The 22,753-nt window shown below is 44.5% G+C and overlaps 1 protein-coding gene across 1 annotated transcript; it reads right to left on the bottom strand.

Moving 5' to 3' along the window:
* Positions 1–216: 216 nt before the first annotated feature.
* Positions 217–21,278, bottom strand: Zcchc8 (zinc finger, CCHC domain containing 8). The gene is made up of 14 exons (XM_013023186.1): positions 20,965–21,278; positions 19,419–19,461; positions 16,943–17,017; positions 15,352–15,457; positions 13,878–13,955; positions 9,212–9,315; positions 9,029–9,094; positions 8,412–8,472; positions 7,958–8,100; positions 7,315–7,457; positions 6,389–6,510; positions 4,288–4,374; positions 3,852–3,969; positions 217–1,111 (listed from the first exon to the last, which is right to left on the bottom strand). The coding sequence occupies exons 1-14, from the start codon at positions 21,161–21,163 to the stop codon at positions 333–335; spliced, it is 2,124 nt and encodes a 707-aa protein (XP_012878640.1). The 5' UTR covers positions 21,164–21,278; the 3' UTR covers positions 217–332.
* Between the last annotated feature and the right edge of the window lie 1,475 nt (positions 21,279–22,753).

Below are 22,753 nucleotides of genomic sequence, written 5' to 3'. Positions count from 1 at the left end.
ACAATGTACAAAAGACAGATAAAAAACATCATTCTTGACAGACACAATCCCCAAGTCTTATAAAGGACAACAAAGTATCGCTAAAGCATCTCCTATGGACAACCCCCAGGGTAGAGCTCAGCCAGGATAAAACACAGCAATCCAGAGTGAGCTCTGTCTTTTCTTCTTTAAAAAAAAAAAGAGGCTTCACTGGAGACCACAATCAAGCCTTGGATAGATTCTTGAAGATGGGAGGGACAAATAGGAAACCAATTTTATCTGTCCACTTAATACTAAATAATAGCATACAAAGCTGTAGATCATTTCAGAGCTCTCACTGCTATGGCAGGCAGTTACTCAGAAGCCTTTTTGTTTTTCTGCTGATTCCGGGGGGAGTTCTTTAACAAGCTTCTTATCCTGAGGTACATTCCAGTAGATTCTGCCATATTTTCAAATTCAAACGGTGTTATTCCAGTTGCAAACTTGCTCATGTCAGGTACAGGGCTGTGAGTTTTTGCAGGATGTGGGTTCCTGTGCAGGAGCTTCTGGCTGCCTCCGTTCCTCATGTCACAGTCTGACCTGACACTGCCGTTACCGAGAAGGGCACCGCTGGAGTCGGTGTCCGCAGATTCTTCTTCCTTCTCACAGCTGGCGTCCACAGATTCTTCCCCTTCCTTCTGACAAAGTAGCATGGCCTCAGAAACTGGGCTTGGGGGATGCTCAACCTCGGCTGTCTTTGTAGAGGAGTCAGGTCCCTGGGGTTCGTCCAGCACTGGCTTCACAGAGGCATTACCCTCAGGGGCAGCAAGGTCCAGCTCATTTGGAGCAGGTGATGAGGCCACTGAATTCCCAGTTAAAGGTGTGTCCACAGGAATATCCGAATCGCTATTGATGCTGTCCGCCTGCTCCAGAGCTGCCCAGATCCGCCTCTGCTGCTCTTCAAGTTCTTCCAGTGTCAGGGCGTCCTCATCCATGGCTGCAGACGCGGGCCGGGTCTGGGGCGAGTCACTGGGAGTCAGTGGTGGGGTGCCCTTGGGGAGTGGAGGTGTGAAGACAGGAGGCGTGCCAGGAGGCAATGGTGGCTGAAACCGAAAAGCTTCACTGCTCTGAGAACCATGTGGCATCTCCATATCTAGAATGAGAAAGTTGAAGAAATAATTTAGGTACCATAGCATCTGGCTTCACAAAAAAATCTTTGAACTTGGATATCCACAGATTCAATGGCCAAAAAGAGAGGGGAAAAATGGTTGCTTTCTGATGCCACAACCATGATGTGATGTCCTCAGGCTCCTGGGAAGATTGTGGGCAGGGACAGCACAGCACAGGAGCTTCTGTGCCGGGAATGTGATGAAAGCCTTGGTCAGCTACAGCCATGCTATGTTCAGGGTTTCAGACTGACATGTGATCACCACTTAGAGCACAGTTCTGTCTGGTGGGGATGCTGGGTGAACATAGGAGAAACTGGCTGGTGCCCAAGTTGGGAAAGAGGCTGAAGGAGAGGTGGCAGGAACATACCCTGAGGTCTTTCCCAATCTGTATCTCTGGTCATCTCCCACATGGGCCCCTCCAGCACATGTCTACAACCAAGTGTCTGTTCCTGAAAATCTGGACTTTTATCGTATTTCTGTTAGGACTTCACCCAGCACAGCTGCTCAGGCTTTCCTTTGTGCCAGCACTAGTCTGTACTCAGCTTGCTGCCAGCAGTTAAAGCTGTGTCCACAGGAAGAGCAGAGTCCTAAATCTTAGGTAATCACAAACACTGGCCTGCTAAATGTACAAGCAGGAGCCCACCAGGAAGAGGAATTAAGTGGACTGCAGAGGAGAGCATGAAGACAATCATTTCTTATGCAATCAGTATACTTGCTTTTCTGTTTTGTTTGGTCTAAGGTCTTCCTATACAGCCCAGGTTGGCTTAGAACTCGTGATCCTCCTGCTGCCATCCCTCAAGAACTGACATTACATGCGTGAATCATGATACATGCCCAGACTATATCTGCTTTTCTCCCCCTAGTACTGGGGTTTGAACTCAGGACTTTGTGGTCACTTGGGCTTTGTTGCTCAGTGCTCTACCACTTGACTTTTGTCTCCGGCCTGGTTTACTGCTGGTTATTTTGGAGGCTTATGGACTTTTCTGCCCATGCTGGTTTTGAACCAAGATCTTCCATATCTCAATCTCCTAAGTGGCTAGGATTACAGTGACACAGAGGTAGACATCTGGAAGATCTGGGTAAAAAGTTCACAAGATCGGGCTGGGAAGGTAGCTCAGTGGTAGAGTGCTTGCCTTGCATGCATGAGGCCCTGGGTTCGATTCCTCAGCACCACATAAGCAAAAAGAAAAAAAGCTGGAAGTGGCACTGTGGCTCAAGTGGTAGAGTGCTAGCCTTGAGCTGAAGAGCTGAGGGACAGCACCCAGGCCCAGAGTTCAGGCCCCACGAATGGACCCCCCCCAAAAAAAAAAAAAGAAATAAAAAAACTTAAAAAAAAAAAAGTTCACAAGATCCCCTCACGCATATAATCCTAGCTACTCAGGAGGCTGAGATCTGAGGATCGAGGTTCAAAGCCAGCCTGAGCAGGAAAGGCCGTGAAACTCTTATCTCCAATAAACCACTAGAAAACCGGAAGTGGCACTGTGGTTCACGCGGTAGAGCGCTTGCTTTGAGCTGAAAAGCGCAAGGACAACGCCCAAGCCCAGAGTTCAAGTCCCACGACCAACCAAAAAAAAAAAAAAAAAAGTTCACAAGATCCCTATCTCAACCAATAGGTAAGTAAAGTGGCACACACCTGTCATCCAAGCTATGTGGGAGGCTGAGAATGGAAGGAAGTGGTTCCAGGTCAGTCCAGGCAGAAAATTTACCAAGACTGCATATTAACAGAGAAAGCTGAGTGTGATGGTGTGTACTTGTCATCCCAGCTACAGTGAGAACCACAGACAGGAGGAAAGCCTGGACAAAGAGCAAGATGCTATCTCAAAACTAACAAGAGCTGGGCTGGGAAGGTGGCTCCGTGGTAGAGTGCTTGCCTTGCATGCATGAGGCCCTGGGTTTGATTCCTCAGCACCACATAAGCAGGAAAAAGAAGTGGTGCTGTGGCTTAAGTGGTAGGGCACTAGCCTAGAGCTGAGGGACAGCACCCAGTCCCACAGTTCAGCCTCCAGGACCGACCAAAAAAAAAAGAGCTGGGGCTGGGAAGGTGGCTCGGTGGTAGAGTGCTTGCCTTGCATGCATGAGGTCCAGGGTTCCATTCCTCAGCACTACATAAGCAGAAAAAGCCAGAAGTGGCACTGTGGCTCAAGTGGTAGAGTGTTAGCCTTGAGCAAAAGAAGCTCAGGGACAGTGCCCAGACCCTGAGTTCAGGGTCTGGCAAAAATAAATAAATAATAATGAGCATAAAGGAACAGAGCTCAAGTGACAAGAGTGCCTAGCAAGCATGAAGCCCTGAGTTCAAATCCCATTTCACAAACAAAAAGCAAAACCCAGAAGTATCCAAACAGCTTAAAGCCAAGTTTCATTTAAAGAAAACATCACAATAAACATTAGAGTGATACAATAAACAAGGAAAAGGTATTTGGGTAGCTGTAAATTCATCTCACTTACAACAAAAATCATGCTTCTAGTGAAAATTTCTACCAGAAAGTGACAATTAGGCTGCACCCACCCATGGGGCTGTGCCCCACAGGGCAGGAAGAAGTGGGAGGGGAGCTGTGCTGGTTCATGAAAATTTCCAGCAGCAGAAGTGACAATTAGGCCAACTCAGTGTCTGGGTGGTGATGATGCTCTCTCACTCTGAAAACGGGAGCTTTGCCCTTCCTATGGATTCAAGAGCACACAGATGCATCTTGCCTTCTCAATGAGATCTAACGCAGAGAGACCTACCTGAGTCGAGATCCATATCAGCAGGGGAAGCCGCCAAGCTGCCTTCCTTCCTCTGCTTCTTGGGACTACTAGGGCTGGACTGAGACGAGGATCGCTTACTGCTAGACCTCATGCTTGGCTAAAGGAGTGACCAAACCCAAAACAAGTTATATAGAGCACACAGATAAATTCCAGCCTAAATCTAAATATGCTTAGCTTGCCTAGCATGTGAGAAGCCCTGGGTTTGATCCGTTGTACTCAAGAAAAAAAAAAACAACTATGATGTATAAAACAAGTCTGGACCCCAACCCTAGGTACCTATTGAGTTCACTATTAATCTTTTGTTCATCTTCATTTAAAAGACAAAGCAAGAAGGGGCAATAAAATGCTAATGACCTATAAAATCCCTAGGTATATGCCACAAGCCTTTAACACCACATTCTAAAAATCTATTTACCGATTGGAAGTTAGAAGTAAGGTAATTGGCAAATACATCCTTCTGTTGACATGCCTGCATTGGTATGGAACCAAATATCCTCCATTCCTAATGACAAAAGAGAAGGAAAAGTATGTATGTGGAACATCATCTTTTATTTTTTTTTTGCCAGTCGTGGGGCCTAAATTCTGGGCCTGGGCGCTGTCCCTCAGCTCTTCAGCTCAAGGCTAGCGCTCTACCACTTGAGCCGCAGCGCCACTTCCGGCTTTTTCTACTTATATGCTGCTGAAGAATCAAACCCAGGGCCTCATGCATGCAAGGCAAGCACTATACCACTGAGCCACCTTCCCAGCCCCTCATCTTTTGTATTTTTCCCAGAGGAGGTGAATTGGAGATTTCAGATTGCATTTTTTTTCTTTTTCTTTTTTTTGGCAGTCGTGGAGCTTGAACTCTGGGCCTGGGTACTTACCCTGCGCTCTTCAGCTTAAGGTGAGTGCTCTACCACTTGAGCCACAGCACCACTTCTGGTTTTCTAGTGGTTTATTGGAGATAAGAGTATCACGAACTTTCCTGCCCTGGCTGGCTTTGAACCTCCATCCTAAGATCTCAGCCTCCTGAGTAGCTAGGATGACAGGTGTGAGCCACCAGCACCTTGCTCTACTTTTTTTTGTTGGTTGTGGGCCTTGAACTCAGGGCCTGAGCACTGTCCCAAAGACTCTTTGTGCTCAAGGCTACGCTCTACCACTTGAGCCACAGCACCACTTCCAGTTTTTGAGTGGTTAATTGGAGATATGAATCTCACTGGAGCTTTTCTGCCCGGGCTAGCTTTGAACTACGATCCTCATATCTTAGTCTCCTGAGTAGCTAGGATTACAGGCATGAGCCACTGGTCTCTGGCACATTTCTACTTCGTAAGCACCTTTTCCTTTAAGGAAAGAGTGGGACATGGACTTTGGCTGGACTTCCCTGGCACTATTCTCTACCACCATGTGCCATACTGCTTTCCTAACATGCTTCCACTGACTTTCTCATCCTTGTTCTTTCCCTTTCCAGAGTACAATAATATAAGGTTCAGGGTTTAAGTCAAAACCCCAAACTACGATTGGGACTTGACGGTGTCCATTTGCATTTCTAGATCATACCTTGGGAATGCTGACAAAGACTATAATTGGACCCATTTCCAGAAACACTGATGGTTTCTATCATGCAGTTTGGCCCTTAGTGAATTATACACTGTGGTAAGTGAAGTTCAAGTTAGTTATCTATTGACTAGACTCTGTGTGTGTGGGTGCGCGCCTGTGTGCACGACACACACACTCAAGCTGAGATATATAGCTTCTTCCATATAGCTCCTAAAAAACTAGGAATATAGCTTTTATTAAAACAACAAAACAGTTGACTGGAATTTTTTTTTTTGTGCTAGTCCTGGGTTTGAACTCAGGACCTGGGTATTGTCCTTGAGCTTCTGTGCACAAGGCTAGTGCTCTACCACTTGAGTCACTGCTCCACTTCTGGCTTTTTTTGGGTCCGATCGTGGGGCCTGAACTCTGGGCCTGGGCACTGTCCCTCAGCTCTTCAGCTCAAGGCTAGCGCTCTACCACTTGAGCCACAGCATCACTTCCGGCTTTTTTTTTCTTTTTGCTTATGTGGTGCTGAGGAATCAAACCCAGGGCCTCATGCATGCAAGGCAAGCGCTCTACAACTGAGCCACCTTCCCAGCCCCAATTTCTGGCTTTTTTTGATGGTTAACTGGAGATCAGTCTCACAGTGTTTCCTGCCCAGGTTGGCTTTGATCTGCAATCCTCAGATCTTAGATTCCTGAGTAGCTAGGATTATAGGCATGAATCACCAGCACCCAGCTTAACTCCTAAATTTGAAAATTTAAGATTAAAAAATATACAAAATGAGAAATTTACAGAAAAAGATAAGGAACAGCCAAAAGAGACAGGTTTATTATATACGGAAATTTACTTCCCAACTATCTATAGAACTTAATACTGCCTCAGAATCATCTCTTCGCACAAATTTACTTTTACATATAACTATTATGTAAGCTGTTGAGTAATCATTATAACATCACATTTCAGAAAAAAAAACCTGGGACAACAAAAAATATACTTACATCTGGAATTCCTCTGGGAGTAGATATATTAAAACCTGGATAGTTTACCAATTTTGAGAGATCGTAAGTGACACTTTTATTCTGCTGCACTTCTCCAGCTTCTGTTTCTCCATCAGCATCATCTATTAGAAACCATCAACACTATTAATACTGGGCTAGAGCTCAGATAAGCAACCTGGCCTAGCAAGCACAAGATCCTGAGAAACAATCTCCTTGTATGCATCATTTCTTTCTAGGGTAGAGAGCTAGGATAGGAACTCTGGAGCAGTGACTGTCTCCTGGCATTATAGATCTACCTCCATTTCCATTCCTGGGAAAGTTAAGAGCTCCAAGGACTAGCTGGAGAGTTCATACTCTGGCCTCGCTGGTCTCTGAGCAAGTCCAGCCATCTATCTGATCATTCTTTGCTGAGACAAGGTCTTGTTAGTAGCCAAAGTTGGCCTAGAATTAGTGATCCTGCCTTGGCTTTCCAAAAGCGCTGAGATTATATAACATTCGTCCCGGGGCTGGGAAGGTGGCTCAGTGGTAGAGCGCTTGCCTTGCATGCCTGAGGCCCTGGGTTCCATTCCCCAGCACCACATAAGCAAAAAGAAAAAAGCCGGAAGTGGCGCTGTGGCTCAAGTGGTAGAGCGCTGGCCTTGAGCTGAAGAGCTGAGGAACAGTGCCCAGGCCCAGAGTTCAGGCCCCACGACCGGACCCCAAAAAAAAAAAAAAAAAATTCTTCCCTAATCTGGTTTACCCATCTGATAGTCTATGAACCACTGAGGACTTAGTAAATGTCAAATAAAATCAATATAATAATTTTTTGGGGGGTGTGTGTGCCTTTTTTTAGTTAACTAAACACACATTAACCAGGCAGCCAGTCCTGTCACATTTTGTTGTGATCCTTTGAAGCTTGCTTACCTAACCTAACTGACATACTATACCTTTGCCATCATAGAGTGCAAGCCCTGAATTCTCCAGTTCGGCCTCTTTGAGCCATCCAGGTGGGTATCCGAGCTGGCGCATCCGATAGATAAATGGAGGAAGACTCTTGTCTGTCACACCTAGTGCATCTTGAAGCTCCTCACTAAGTACAAATTAAAAGTTATATTTGCACAAAAGCATCTAAACTTCTGGTATTTTGAAACATTTCAGTCCTATACTACATAGCATGGAGTATGGTGCCTAACCAATGTGTAATTAAGGTTTCAGTAACAATATTTGAATGAATTGATGTAATGTGGACCTTGGTAGGACACACTTACATCCTGATAATTATCCTGAAGAGATATGTCCTAATGCTAAGAAAAACTAGAAGGATATCCTAGCAAGGCGCCAGTGGCTCATGCCTGTAATCCTAGCTACTTAGGAGTTGGAGATCTGAGGATCATGATTCAAAGCCATACTGGGCAGGAAAGTCTGTGAAACTCTTATTAAGTACCAAAAAGCTAGACATAAGCTGTGGTTCAAGTGACAGAATATGAGCTTTGAGCACAAAAGCTCACCCAGGCCCAGAGTTCAAGCCCCAAGACCAGAAAAATAACAAACAAACCCAAAACCAATATCCCATGGGAAAATGAGCAGTACCTAATAACTCCTGGTTTGAATCTTCCAAATCTTTCTTCCACTTCTTCTGCATGGTATCGCTGCTGAAAATTCTGATTATTTGTCTCTCCACAGGCATCCATGTATTCTTTTCTCTTTTCACTTATTCGAGCAGCATTTCGAGGCTAAGTCACAATGATGTGTGAAAAGAATGGTATCAAGCAATTGAGAAAGATTTCAGAAATTAAGTTACTTTTCTCAGGTAAAACATTCTTTTAGTTTTCATGCACAAAATAAGCATGAAAGAGAGTAGTTTTGAAGAGGAAAAAGTAATTTAAATCTAATGTCTTAAAACATAAACTTAAAAATATTTCAAATATGTAAAGTACAACATAAAGTCACACAGGAAGGTTTTTGCATCCCAGAATGCTATAAATGTATAAAACAGATCAACAAGCACTGTTCAAAGACATTGTTTTATGTGAGAAAAATTTACCATTGGGCAATCTTTCATTTGATGCTCTTCTGAACCACAATTGAAACAGTGAGGTTTTGGCCTATTTGGTCAGAAAAAGAGATTTTCTTAATGTAAATGTAAACATAAAAGTGAATCAAAACAATTCTAGAGGACAGCAAAACATCAGAGATAAGAAAGCAAGTGGCTCCCAGATCACCATAATCTGCAGCAATGAATACACTGGCTCTTGGACTCAGTTATTTAAACATCAGCACTATGTAGTCTTATAACCAAGAATCATTCTGTTCCTTACACATCTGTTGCCTCTTGAGATTTTTTTTTTTTTGGTGGTGAATAATAGAAGAAAAAGCAAACATTATCATGTTTCCTTTAGTTAACATGGAAAGAAGGTAGTTGGTTGTAAGACGGCAATCATTGATAGCAATTTCTCTCCACCCTCCCAGGAATATTAAGCATGAACCAATGAATTCCAAGGAACAGATAATCAACTTAAGCATATAATATGTTGAGATGTTAGAATTCTAGCTCAAGCTGCAATTTATAATAAAACCAGCAATAAAGAATATTAACTTTTCAAGTCAAAAAAGTTGGTGTTTTGGATACTGAAAAAAAGAATAAAGTGACTCCCCACAAACCTTTTTGCCTTTACTTGTATTTCTTGCCCTTCTAGAGAAACAATGTGGCTGAAGACTTGCTGGTACCTTTAGTGAATTTTATTAAGGAATAGTTATCATGCTCTGCAAAATTTGGTAAACTTTTTAAAAGGTAAACTTTAGTGGCAAGATGCATAAAAGATCTTCATTCACTATGTAGGATACTTGGGTATTTCCCATCCTTCGGTAAGCTGAGGATTTTCATTTAGTAGCGGTTGCCCCAATTTATCAAGGCAAAAATTAGTAAAATACAGGACACTTCCTACAACCTGCAGAAAACAAGTCAAAAAATATTTCTATTTAAGCAGAAAAAAAAAGACATTAAGAATGTAAGACTAAGATTACCTGCTTTAAATAATTTACTTTGAGTGAAGTTATTGGAAACAACTCCTTAGTTACAGGAGCCAGATTTTGAGTGTGAGTAGAAAGTACAGCTGAACTTTTCCTCTTTATTGGATCATTGTTCTCAAGTGTACTCTTTCAAACAAACAAACAAACACACACACAAAAAAAAACAAAACCTTAACTCCCATGTATCATTCCAGTGTCCATTCCTTTGCAGCAAGACCACCTCAGGTCCTGTATTTATTGTTTCCATTTCTATTGTTTCCATTCACTCTTTTCCAAATTTTGGGAGACTTTCATATAGACAATATATGAATACTCATGCACCCTTCACTTGGATCTAGCAATTATTTACTAATAAGTTGACATTTTCTAAGCATGCTTCCCTACGCACATGCACACACTTAGCCAACTAGAAGTTAGTTGTAGATATTGTGACACTTCATCTCTAAATGCTTCAGGATGAGTCTTCTAAGAGTTAGAATCTTCTACAAACATGATACCATGGTTACACATAAACTCATTCACTTACCACTTGTCACATTTTCTTATCTTTAAGTAGTTGTACAAAAGAGTTGCCATTCAACAAAGCAATTTATGAAAACAGTGTATCCTGATCAATGTCATTCCTTTTCAAAATTCTCACCCACCCCTCCCAATCCACTGTCCCTCACTTAATTTTTATGTACTGAATTTTTTTCTTTTTTCCATTTAACAAGGCAATTTGATCTGTGTCATCCCTTCAATATCCTCATTGTCATATTTCTATTTTAAAACCCTCAAATAGCTTCTCAACTTCTTTGGAGTTAATCCAAATCATTACAGCCTATAAGGCTACGTTAGGATTTAGCTCCTTTGCGCTGAAATTCCAAGGCCTGGTGTGGAACCCTGCTTGTGCCACTTGCCCACTGGCAAGTCACGTGGCTTTCATGTTTCCCTCCCTGTAAAAGGGCAGAACAGCAAAAGCACCTCCATGAGTAACAGCCGAAAGGGAATATAACTCATAGATGAGTACCACAAAGCAACCTGACCACTGGTTTCTGCCTTTGAGGCTCTACTTCCTTTTTTTTTTCCCCCTTATGTTTGATGCTGGTCTTGGGGCTTGAACTCTGGGCATGGACGCTGTCCCTGAGCTTTTGTGCTCAATGCTAACACTCTACCACTTGAGCCACAATTCTACTTCAGGCTTTTTTGGCATTTAATTGAAAATGAAAGAGTGCCATGGGGCTGGGAATGTGACTTAGTGGTAGAGTGCTTACCTAGCATGCATGAAGCCCTGGGTTTGATTCCTCAGAACTACATAAACAAAAAAGCCAGAAGTAGTGCCGTGGCTCAAGTTAGCCTTGAGCAAAACGAAGCTAAGGGACAGTGCCCAAGTCCTGAGTTCAAGCCCCCAGAACAGGCAAAAGAAAAAAAAAGTCTCAGGTTGGCTTCAAACCATGATCCTCAGATCTCAGCTTGGATTACAGGTGTAAGCCACCAGTGCCTGGCTCCACTTCCTTTTTCTACTTCCAAAGTAGTCTTCAAGCAAACTACTGTCTTGTTCACTATTTCAATGCATTCAGGTCTTAGCTGAGAGGTTATCTCCAGCTATTCAATATACAAACCACCGACTCACACATAGTTCATCACTCATTTCCTACTTACTTATTCTTCTCTTGAGAGCACTGCCTTCTCCCATTAAAATGTAATTCCATGAGAGGTAGGACTCTGCCTTTTGTTTTTTTCATTGCCTAGAACCTAGGATAGTCCTTGGCAAAAAATACTTGTTTTAAGACTAAATTAATAGGGCTGGGAAGGTGGCTCAGTGGTAGAGTGCTTGCCTTGCATGCCTGAGGCCCTGGGTTCGATTCCTCAGCACCACATAAGCAAAAAGAAAAAGCCAGAAGTGGCGCTGTGGCTCAAGTGGTAGAGCGCTAGCCTTGAACTGAAGAGCTGAGGGACAGCGCCCAGGCCCAGAGTTCAGGCCCCACGACCGGACCCAAAAAAAAAAAAAAGACTAAATTAATAAATATACAAAATTCTCAATTTCTAAGCTTTAAATCCTAGAACCCTGGAACCCTGAAGTTGAAAAGTTATCTAGTTCAATTTAAATATATATAGATATAGATATATGTACTTTGAACTCAGGGCCTTGACTCTGTCCCTGAGCCTCTCTGTGCTCAAGGTTAGTGCTCTACCACTTGAGCCATACCGCCACGTCTGGCTTCTTCTGTTTATGTGGTGCTGAGGAATTGAACCCAGGGCTTCATGCATGCTAGGCAAGCACTCTACCACTACGCCACATTCCCAGTCCAGGAATTCTTCCCCCCGCCCGCCCCACCCCGTTGTAGAACCTGAACTCTGGGCCTGGGCGCTGTCCCTCAGCTCTTCAGAGCTCAAGGCTAGCGCTCTAACACTAGAGCCATAGCACCACTTCTGGCTTTTTCTTTTTTGTTTTTTGAGGGCGTCCGGTCGTGGGGCCTGAACTCTGGGCCTGGGTGCTGTCCCTCAGTTCTTCAGCTCAAGGCTAGCACTCTACCACTTGAGCCACAGCGCCACTTCGGCTTTTTTCTTTTTATGCTTATGTGGTGCTGAGGAATCAAACCCAGGGCCTCATGTATGTAAGGCAAGCACTCTACCACTGAGCCACCTTCCCAGCCCCTGCCCCTCTTCTGGCTTTTTCTGATTTATGTGGTGCTGAGGAATCAAACCTAGGGCCTCATGCAAGGCAAGCACTCTACCACTGAGCCACTTTCCCAGCCCAGGAATTCTTTTTAAGATGAGATGTACCACTTTGTTTTCCACATGTCAGACTTTTTTCCCCTGGTGGTGGGGATTGAACCCATGGCCTCATGCATGCTAGGCTAATGCCCGGCCACAGTATCACAGCCTAGCCTAGTTTTCTAAATAATTAGCTGAAAAATACCTTGTAATTTGATTCCCTGAGCATCTTTTGCTCAAGGATAGTTCTTTACCACTTGAGCCAGAGCTCCATTTCTGGCATTTTTGGTAGTTCATTGGATATAAGAGTCTCACAGACTTTCTTGCCTGGGTTGACTTCAAACTGATGTTCAGATCTCAGTGTCCTGAGTAGCCAGGATTATAGGTGCTAGCCATCAACACCTGGCTATACCACTTTTTTTGGGGGGAGCGGGAGGGGGGTTAGAGTCTTTGGGCTTACACTCAAGACCTGGGCACTGTCCCTGAGCTCTTTTGCTCAAGGCTAGCACACTATTACTTTAAGCCATAGCACCATTTCTGGTTTTCTGGTGGTTAACTAGAGACAAGAGTCTCAGACTTTCTTACCCAGACTGGCTCTGAACTCTGATCCTCAGATTACAGCTTCCTAAGCAGTTAGGATTACAGGTGTGAGCCACCAGTGCCTGTCTATATCACTTTTTTTTTTTGGGGGGGGGTCTGGTCATGGGGCCTGAATTCTGGGCCTGGGTGCTGTCCCTCAGCTCTTCAGCTCAAGGCTAGCGCTCTACCACTTGAACCACAGCGCCACTTCTGGCTTTTTTCTTTTTGCTTATGTGGTGCTGAAGAATAGAACCCAGGGCCTCAGGCATGCAAGGCAAGCGCTCTACCACTGAGCCACCTTCCCAGCCCTATATCACTTTTTAAAAAACATTTAAACTGCAAAAATCATACCACTAAGTTGTCTGGGTACTAATAAACTTGGCATTTTTTACCCCCCCACAGTTGAGTCTATCAACATTTAAAATTTCAGACTTGTCATTTATTCTATTATCCCCTTTCAGTTTCACCTATTTGTAAGTTTTATATCTTTAGTCAAGTTCTTGAAGATAAACACAGGAGGATGATTAGGGCAAAAACAAACTTCCAAAGAATGTCTATGGGGCTCCCAAGTTATGATACAATAGATACTAAAAAGTTAATGAGAATATTTGAAGGATGAAATCTACACTTTTTATTTTTGCCAGTCCTGTGGCTTGAACTCAGGGCCTGGGCACTATCCTTGAGCTTCTTTTGCTCAAGACTAGGACTCTACCACTTGAGCCACAGTGCCACTTCCAGCTTTTATTGTTTATGTGGTACTGAAGAATCAAACCAGGGCTTCATGCATACTGGGCAAGCACTCTACTGCTAATCCACATTCAGCCCAAAGACTACAATATAACAAAAGAACAAGCTGGGCGCCAGTGGCTCATGCCTATAATCCTAGCTACTCAGGAGCCACTTTCTTGCCCAGGTTGGCTTTGAACCTTGATCCTCAGATCTCAGCCAGACTGGGCAGGAAAGTCCGTGAGACTTTGATCTCCAATAAACCACTAGAAAACCTGAAGTGGCGCTGTGGCTCGCCTTGAGCTGAAGAGCGCAGGGACAGCACCCATGCCCAGAGTTCAAGCCCTACAACGAACCAAAACAACAACAACAACACTGTGATCATATGAAGACAAATAACTATAACCACTTTAAATGTCATCCAATGAACAAAAGATAGGAATTATTCATCTGCAGAACCCAAAATGTCCAAACTTACACTAAAAGCTTCCTTGTTGCTTTTAATAGTACAGGATTCTTCAACTTTATGGTCCTCTTCTAACATAATACTGGATGGCTAAGAAAAAGAGAAACATGTTACAAGGGAAACTTTAAATTTGCAACCTTAGGTATTTGAATGCACTTATTCTCCCCACCCTCCAACTTCTCTTTTAGTTACTCAATTTAAAAAAGATACATATGATAGGGTGGTACAGTAGCTCACATTTACAATTGTCACCTACTTGGGGGACATTGGGTAGACTATGATTTGAGACTAACCCAGGCAAAAAGTTAAGAGATCTGAGGATCATGGTTCAAAGCCAGTTCAGGAAGACAAGTCCACAGACTCTTACATCCAATTATATAGAAAAAAGCTGGAAGTGGAGGTGTAGCTCAAGTGGTAAAGTGCCATTTTAGTGGGAAAACTAAGCAAGAATGCAGGGCCATGACAGCGCCCAGGCCCAGAGTTCAGGCCCCACCACCGGATCCAAAAAAAAAAGACACACATTTGGGCTGGGAAAGTGGCTCAGTGGTAGAGCGCTTGCCTTGCATGCCTGGAAAAAAAAAAAAAAAAAGAATGCAGGGCCAGGGCTGGGAAGGTGGCTCAGTGGCAGAGTGCTTGCCTTGTATGCCTGAGGCCCTGAGTTCGATTCCTTAGCACCACATAAAGAAAAAACCCAGAAGTGGCACTGTGGCTCAAGTGGTAGAGCGTTAGCCTTGAGCTGAAGAGCTGAGGGACAGCACCCTGGCCCAGAGTTCAGGCCCCACGACCGGACCCCCCCAAAAAAAAAAAAAGAATGCAGGGCCATTGGGCTGGGAAGGTGGCTCAGTGGTAGAGTGCTTGCCTTGCATGCCTGAGGCCCTGGGTTCGATTCCTCAGCACCACATAAGCAAAAAAGAAAAAAGACGGAAGTGGTGCTGTGGCTTAAGTGGTAGAGTGCTAGCCAAGAGCTGAGGGACAGTGCCCAGGCCCAGAGTTCAGGCCCCATGACCACACCCCCCCCGCAAAAAAAAGAATGCAGAGCCAAGTTCAAGATTCAGTACCAGCACAACAGAACAGAACAGAACAAAACAAAGCTAAGTGGGTACATCAGTTAGACTTCAAAGAAGAAAAGCCAGTAGAAAGATGGGAGCTAACAGACATATCTTCACAAATATTCTGGTTTTCATTCAAGAAGTTCCCTGTAGCCTACCAGTTGGCTAAGAAAAGCATAACCTAATAATTTGAAAGTCTGTTAAACAGTGCACTGGTGGCTCATGCCTATATTCCTAGCTACTCAGGAGGCTGAGATCTGAGGATGGAGGTTCAAAGCCAGCCCAGGCAGGAAAGTCCGTGAGACTCTTATCTCCAGTAAACCACTAGAAAATTGGAAGTGGTGCTGTGGCTCAAGCAGTAGAGTGCTCGCCTTGAGCTGAAGAGAGCAGGGACAGTGCCCAAGCCCAGAATTCAACCAAAAAAAAAAAAGAAATACCTGAGGCAAAAGAGAAAAGGAAGTCTTTTCCACATCATTTTTTTGTTGTTCCTCAAATCTTTTTACTAAACTTGATACAAATTCCTCTATTTCTGGATGATATTGCCTGCATAAGAGGACAAAATAGACAGTAAGATCAGGACCTAGAGAAAACAAATAGATTACCTAATGCAGCTATGTCTCAATTTTGTTACTTTATTTTTCAAAGGTTTATTTAACCACTATCTCTTTGAACACTCAGGAACCTACTTCTTAGGGAAAAAATATACATTGTTGCCAAGTTTACAAAATGATTATCATAACAAGGTGCTTAACACTAAACAGTTGCCAGTTGTGTGAAGAATAAATGGGCACAGGTGGCTCACGCCTGTAGTCCTAGCTACTCAGGAGGGTGAGATCTGAGGATCATGGTTCAAAGCCAGCCCGTGCAGAAAAGTCCATGAGACTCTTATCTCCAATAAACCACTAGAAAGCTGTAAGAGGCACTGTGGCTCAAGAGGTAGAGTGCTTGCCTTGAGCTGAAGAGCACAGGGACAGTACCCAGGCTTAGAGTTCAAGCCCCATGACCGACCCTCCCCCAAAAAAAAGAACTTTCTAAGAAACGGAAAACACAAGAGAAACAAAACAAAATTTGCCCCCTTTCCCCCCACCAAATCTCTATAGTGTACTTTTTTTTGGGGGGGGGGGTTGGGGGTTGGGCGCTGTGGAGCTTGAACTCAAGGGTCTTGATGCTGTCCCAGAGCTTTTTTGCTCAAGGCTAGCAATCTACCACTTTGAGCCACAGTGCCGCTTCTGGTTTTCTGGTAGTTAATTGTAGATAAAGAGTCTCATGGGCTTCCTGCCCAGGTTGGCTTCCAACCATGATCATCAGATGTCAGCCTCCTGAATAGCTAGAATTACAGGTGTGAGACACTAGTGCCCAGCTAGCATACTTTCTGTAGACAGACCATCAAGCCAAGGGTCACAGGACTCAAATCCTTTGCTGTGTGCGCCTTCAAGGAAGTTATAAAGGAGTCCAGGTTGGTTTTTGTTGTTTTTTTTTTCTTCTAGTCCTGGGCCTTGAATTCAGGGCCTGGGCCCTGTCCCTGAGCTTCTTTTGCTCAAGGCTAGCATTCTATCATTTGAGCCACAGACAGCGCCACTTTTGGCTTTTTCTGTGTATTTGGTGCTGAGGAATTGAACCCAGGATTTCATGCATGTTAGGCAAGCACTCTACCACTCAGCCACATTCCCAGCCCTAGGGCCCAGGTTTTATTATACAGCAATTAGGCAGCTGTCTCCTACTCTGCTTCCTTTCCACAGACTTGATGAGCTATCAGGTCTTTTCTTGCTCTAGCATTGTAATATTTCTACAGACAAAATGACAGGTGAACACTGCAGAAATGAGCATGTCAGGAGCTGCAGTAGATACCATTTCTACTGTCAAAAGCCAACTGTGGCCAGCATCTTCCTACAGCAGCATTAATATCCAGCATCCCCCTTTTCAGGGAGCACTTTATATAAATATAAATGAAAACAGTGTATTTACAGAAGAAGATGCTCCACAAACACATTAACTCATTATATTTAAGAAAGGGAAAAAGTTACTTACTTTGAAATAGTATTGTTCATAAATAGAATTTGTAATAAAGGTCCATCTAACTTAGGGTTGTTCACCAGTATTCCACTGTAACAGAAGTTAAAATACATCCTTAGAAGATATTTAACTCAAACATTTGTGTTTGTAATATATGTCATACGCGTACAACTTTTTGTTTTGTTTTTGTGGGTCATGTGGCTTGAACTCTGGGCCTGGGCGCCGTCCCTTCGCTCTTCAGCTCAAGGTGAGCGCTCTACCATTTGAGCTACAGCGCCACTTCTGGTTTTCTAGTGGTTTATTGGAGATAAGAGTTTCACAGATTTTCCTGCCCAGGCTGGCTTTGAACCGACGGACACAACTTTTATAGTTTGTTTATATGTTGTTTTGTGCTGGTCCTGAGGCTTGAACTCATGGTCTGGAAAGCTGTCCCTCAGCTTTTTTTTTTTTTTTAATTTATTTTTGGTCCGGTTGTGGGGCCTGAATTCTGCTGTCCCTCAGCTCTTTAGCTCAAGGCTAGCGCTGTACCACTTGAGCCACAGCACCTACTTCCGGCTTTTTGTTCCTGCTTATGTGGTGCTGAGGAATCGAACCCAGGGCCTCATGCATGCAAGGCAAGCACTCTACCAATGAGCCACCTTCCCAGCCCCATGTCCCTCAGCTTTTTTGCTCAAGGCTGAGGAGATAACTACTCATGGACTTTCCTGACTGGGCTAGCTTTTAACAGTGATGTTTAGTTCTCAGTCTCCTGAACAGTCAGGATTAGACAAGAGTCACTGACATCTGACTATATACTTTATTTTAAAATTGGGGTAGGTTCTTACTATGTTGTATAAGCTGGCCAAACTCAAAATCCCTATGACTTAGCCTCCTGAGTGCTAGAATTATACAAACACATGCCACCATATCCAGTTAACTTTTATCTCATTAATTTTTCTTGTTGTTGTCTTAAAAGCAGCACTGGGTGTAAAGGGAGGCACAGAAATGGAGGGGCAAAAGGTGAACAAGTGTAGCATTGTAATTCAACATTACGTTGAAAATGAACTATACAACATGTGGGTGGGCGATGGGAGTGGAAAAATGGGAGGAGGGAAAAAATGGGAGAGCAAGGGAAGAGGTGATACTGTCCAAAAAGAAATGTACTCCTGGGGCTGGGAAGGTGGCTCAGTGGTAAAGTGCTTGCCTTGCATGCATGAGGCCCTGGGTTCGATTCCTCAGCACCACATAAGCAAAAAAGAAAAAAGCCGGAAGTGGCGCAGTGGTAGAGTGCTAGCCTTGAGCTGAAGAGCTGAGGGACAGCACCCAGGCCCAGAGTTCAAGCCCATGACTGACAAAACAACAACAACGAAAGAAATGTATTCTTTACCTGACTTACGTAGCTAACTTCTCTATATGTCACTTTTATAATAACAAAAAAAAAAAAAATAGAGGGTTTTGCACTTGCTAGGCAGATGTTGTGAGACTCTTCTCCAGCAAAAAGCCAAAAGTGGAGGTGTGGCTCAAGTGGCAGAACTCCAGCCTTGACTCAGTGGTAGAGTGCTTGCCTTGCATATATAAGGCCCTGGGTTTGATTCCTCAGCACCACATAAGCACAGAAAGCTGGAAGTGGCATTGTAGCTCAAGATGGTAGAGCACTAGCCTTGAGCTGAAGAGCTGAGGGACAGCACCCAGGCCCAGAGTTCAAGCCCATGACTGACAAAACAACAACAACGAAAGAAATGTATTCTTTACCTGACTTACGTAGCTAACTTCTCTATATGTCACTTTTATAATAACAAAAAAAAAAAAATAGAGGGTTTTGCACTTGCTAGGCAGATGTTGTGAGACTCTTCTCCAGCAAAAAGCCAAAAGTGGAGGTGTGGCTCAAGTGGCAGAACTCCAGCCTTGACTCAGTGGTAGAGTGCTTGCCTTGCATATATAAGGCCCTGGGTTTGATTCCTCAGCACCACATAAGCACAGAAAGCTGGAAGTGGCATTGTGACTCAAGTGATACAGTACTAACCTTGAGCTGAAGAGCTGAGGGACAGCGACCAGGCCTAGAGTTCAAGGCCCACAACTGACAAAAAAAAAGAACTCCAGGCTTGGGCTTTAAAAAAGCTAAGCTCTTAAATAAGTTAAGGTTCTAGGTTTAAGCCTCAGTGCTGACACACAAAAAGTGTAAACACACGTTCAGTTAGCTAGAGTCATACTATAAACTTAACTTTAAGTTCCTAGAGTTCTTTGTTGAAGAGAAAGTTCAGAACTTACCACTTCTGAACATGTAGTTAAGATTTTGCAGGTAAGTCAGTCACTAAAAGTTTAATGTACTTAAGAGAATTCAGATTTAACACCCACAAACCAAGAATAAAAGACTAACACTCTGATTTCTTCAGAATACACAGAATAAATAATAATGATACCAACATGACTATTTTACAAAGAAATTGTGATTAACTATTAATACCTGGAGAATAACAAGGACAAACTATGTTGCCATTTCAAGATTTCATACCTGGGTAGAGTCAGAACGTTCAATTTTCTTTTAAGTTCTTGATGTTATTACTTGTTAAGGAACATTACCCCCTTAAACAGTCATGCACGCAATAAAATTCAACCACTCCAACTCTCACAGCTATTAGAATTGTTATAAAAGATCCACAAATGTTTTGAGGGCAATACACTCACTGAGAACCTGTTCTGTTGCATTTGTCCTAAAAACCAAAATACAGCCGGACGCTGGTGGCTCATGCCTGTAATCCTAGCTACTCAGGAGGCTGAGATCTGAGGATCACGGTTCAAAGCCAGCCTGGGCAGGAGAGACCGTGAGACTCCAATCTCCAATAAACCACCAGAAAACCGGAAGTGGCGCTGTAGCTCAAGTGGTAGAGCGCTTGCCTTGAGCTTTCAGAGCTGAAGGACAGTGCCCAGGCCCAGAGTTCAAGCCCCACGACCGACAAAAAAAAAAACCAAAATACAGAATTTGTCACTTTTAACATATATGCTAAGATACGATTCTAAAGTTTTAAAGTCTCTAACAGATCAAACCAAAACGTTATCCAAATAACAGTGTCCTTGGTAGAAATTTACACTAATTCAGAAAACTTCCACAGGAAAGCATCGTGGTATGTAATAAAGTAAATACAGAATAAACTACTGTGAATGATCAAAGAATCTAGAGTGGAAATCTATGAATGCATCACCGTATGATACTTCCAACTTTTCCGTATTTTGAAAATTTTCATAATAGAATGTCGGGGAAAGCAGTATCATTACAACAACAACAACAAAACCAGACTTCAAAAACCTTAAGGGCTGAGGCACCGTTCAGGTGGTAAAGCTCCTGCTGAGCAATTACAAGGACCTGAGAACTGAGTTCAAACCCCACTAAGCAAACCATGCACATACAACGAAAACCCAACCCGCCTTTGTCAGCACATACACTAAAATTGGAACGATACAACGGTTCGCCTGCACAAGGACGACACGTAAACTTGTGAAGCGTTCCCTAGGAAATCTGCTAAACCAGGCACCGAAGGCCAAACGGAAACGTATTTGGCGCGTTTTTCCCACCGCACGGCAATGCTACTTAGCTCCGAGTGGCAGCACTCTCCAACAAACCCTGGCTACTCACACGGTGAACCTCTACTTTTCTGCATGCCCCCCCCCCCAAGACCCGCCGGGACTCTGATCCCAGGACCCGCATCTCAGCCCGGTGACCGGGCTCTAAGTACCAGGTTACCTCCCAAGCCACCACCCGACCAACTGGAACATCAAATGATCGAGAGAGCCCCGAGGTCTCACGGAAGCGAGCGAGCGGGCTGGGGATCCGCTACCCGGCAAACAGCCGTGCAATTCACGATCACCCCGAGTGCCGGCGCGCAGCGGGCCGGAGCCGCGGCGAGGCGCGCGGGGCAGCCGCCGGCCCAGGCCGGCCCGAGGCCGCGGCGCGGGCGCCCGCCGCCGCCGCCCCCGGAGGAACTACGTGGAGTTCTGGCCTCCCCGCCGCGCCCCCGCCGGCCCCCGCAGGCCCGTGACAGGCCTCCGGGCCGGAAGGATATTCTCGGCGCGGAGTCGCTCGATGGTCTCCTCGCACTGCCGGAGCCGCTCCCGCAGCGCCGCGTCGCCCACCCCGTGCTCGTCCTCCACGTCGCCATCGTCCTCCTTGAAGTGAGTGTGAACCGGCTTGGGAGTCGACTCCTTCTGAGGGTCAAATGCCTCGAACAGCTCTAGGTCGCCGAAATCCACCTCCGCCGCCATCTTGAGTGGTGGAAAAGATTGGAGAAGCGGCGGAGCTGGCCACCCGGGTCTCGGGGCGAAGGTATGAGGGCGGTTCCGCTCTCCGGCCTAGCTTACCTCTGCGTTGGCTTTTCTCTCAACGCAGGCCGCCAAAGCCGTACAAGGGGCGGGGCCGGTCCCGGGAGACTACAACTCCCAGAATGCAACGGCGCCCCCTCCATGACCACTACTACAGAGTTTGCCGGGGAGCGGAGGCATGCTGGGACCTGTAGTTTCTAGGCCACTGTTACCTCATTGTGGGCATTGTATACTGGGATTGATGCTGAAGAAAGCCTGTCTGGATCAGAATGAGTTAGGACAATATGAGTTGTCAATATGGCATCTAAGACTTGAGCGAGCCACCACGCATGGCTGATCAGATTTTGTGTGCTCGCCAAATGCCAGGTTTGCCACAGACTACATTAGTGGTCTTAGACAAGCTAGTTTGTTGGGCTTTTTTTACTTTAGAAGTAGCTTGGTCATTAGGGTATATTATGTGGTTTCTCTCATTCTAAATATGCTTTCACTGACGTTTACCACCTGCAATATGTCAAGCATATCTCTAAAGACCTGAGGATGCCAAGAGTAAGAAAACTTTGTTCTTACAAAGTCAAGCAAAATGTGAGAAATCTGTCCTTTCTATCAGAATGTGTTGCTTAAAAAGTCCTGCTTGGCTCTTGCAAAGGAAAAGAATTGCCTCGGATAAGGAAGGATTCCTAAAAGGTTTTGTCTTAAAAACTGGTTTCTGGGGTAGGGAATGTGGCTCAGTGGTAGAGTGCTTGCCTTGCATGCATGAGGTCCTGGGTTCAATTCCTTATCACCCCACATAAGCAGGAAAAGCCGGAAGTGGTGCTGTAGCTCAAATGGTAGAGTGCTGAAGAGCTTTGAGCTGAAGAGCTGAGGGACAGCGCCCAGGCCCAGAGTTCAGGCCCCACCACCACCACCACCAACAAAAAAACACAACAACAACAAAAAAAAAACGGTTTCTTTTCAGGATGGGATTAGGACACACTCTAGACTGTTCAAGAAACAGTACAAGGTGTGGGTATATTTTGAGTTTGCAGTAAATCTTATTTCAAGATCACCTTATGTAAATACATTTTACCCTATTTAAACTGGATAATTGGGAGCAGACTATGAACCTGAGCTCAACCATTCTGAGCAGAGGGGTAGGGCCTGCTGTGTTAGGAATCTCAGCCACTGCCTGCTGGATGTATTGTACTTGCTTGCCTGATATTGGACTAATGGCACACCCTTCTGTACAAATAAATTTTGCCTTGCTGAGACTATTTTTTTTTTTTGGGTCCGGTTGTGGGGCCTGAACTCTGGGCCTGGGCGCTGTCCCTCAGCTCTTCAGCTCAAGGCTAGCGCTCTACCACTTGAGCCACTGCGCCACTTCCAGCTTTTTTCTTTTTGCTTATGTGGTGCTGACGAATTGAACCCGGGGCCTCGAGCATGCAAGGCAAGTGCTCTACCACTGATCCATCTTCCCAGCCCTTGCTGAGACTATTCTTGATTTTTATGTCTATCCAATGGTTTTTGGACAGCATGTTTATAACAACAGAGAATCCA

This window comes from Dipodomys ordii, unplaced genomic scaffold (genome assembly GCF_000151885.1).
Source record: "Dipodomys ordii isolate 6190 unplaced genomic scaffold, Dord_2.0 Scaffold66, whole genome shotgun sequence".
Lineage (NCBI taxonomy): Eukaryota > Metazoa > Chordata > Mammalia > Rodentia > Heteromyidae > Dipodomys > Dipodomys ordii.
This window is presented reverse-complemented; position numbering and strand designations above follow the sequence as displayed.

What these genes read in the sequence shown, in the direction of transcription:
- Zcchc8 (XM_013023186.1), bottom strand. Translation starts at nt 21,163, where the DNA reads ATGGCGGCGGAGGTGGATTTCGGCGACCTAGAGCTGTTCGAGGCATTT. An exon ending in AACGTTCTGACTCTACCCAG is followed by an intron (nt 17,018 to 19,418) that starts GTATGAAATCTT and finishes CTTCTGTTACAG; the next exon opens with TGGAATACTGGTGAACAACC. An exon ending in GCAACAAGGAAGCTTTTAGT is followed by an intron (nt 9,316 to 13,877) that starts GTAAGTTTGGAC and finishes TGTTTTCTGCAG; the next exon opens with GTTGTAGGAAGTGTCCTGTA.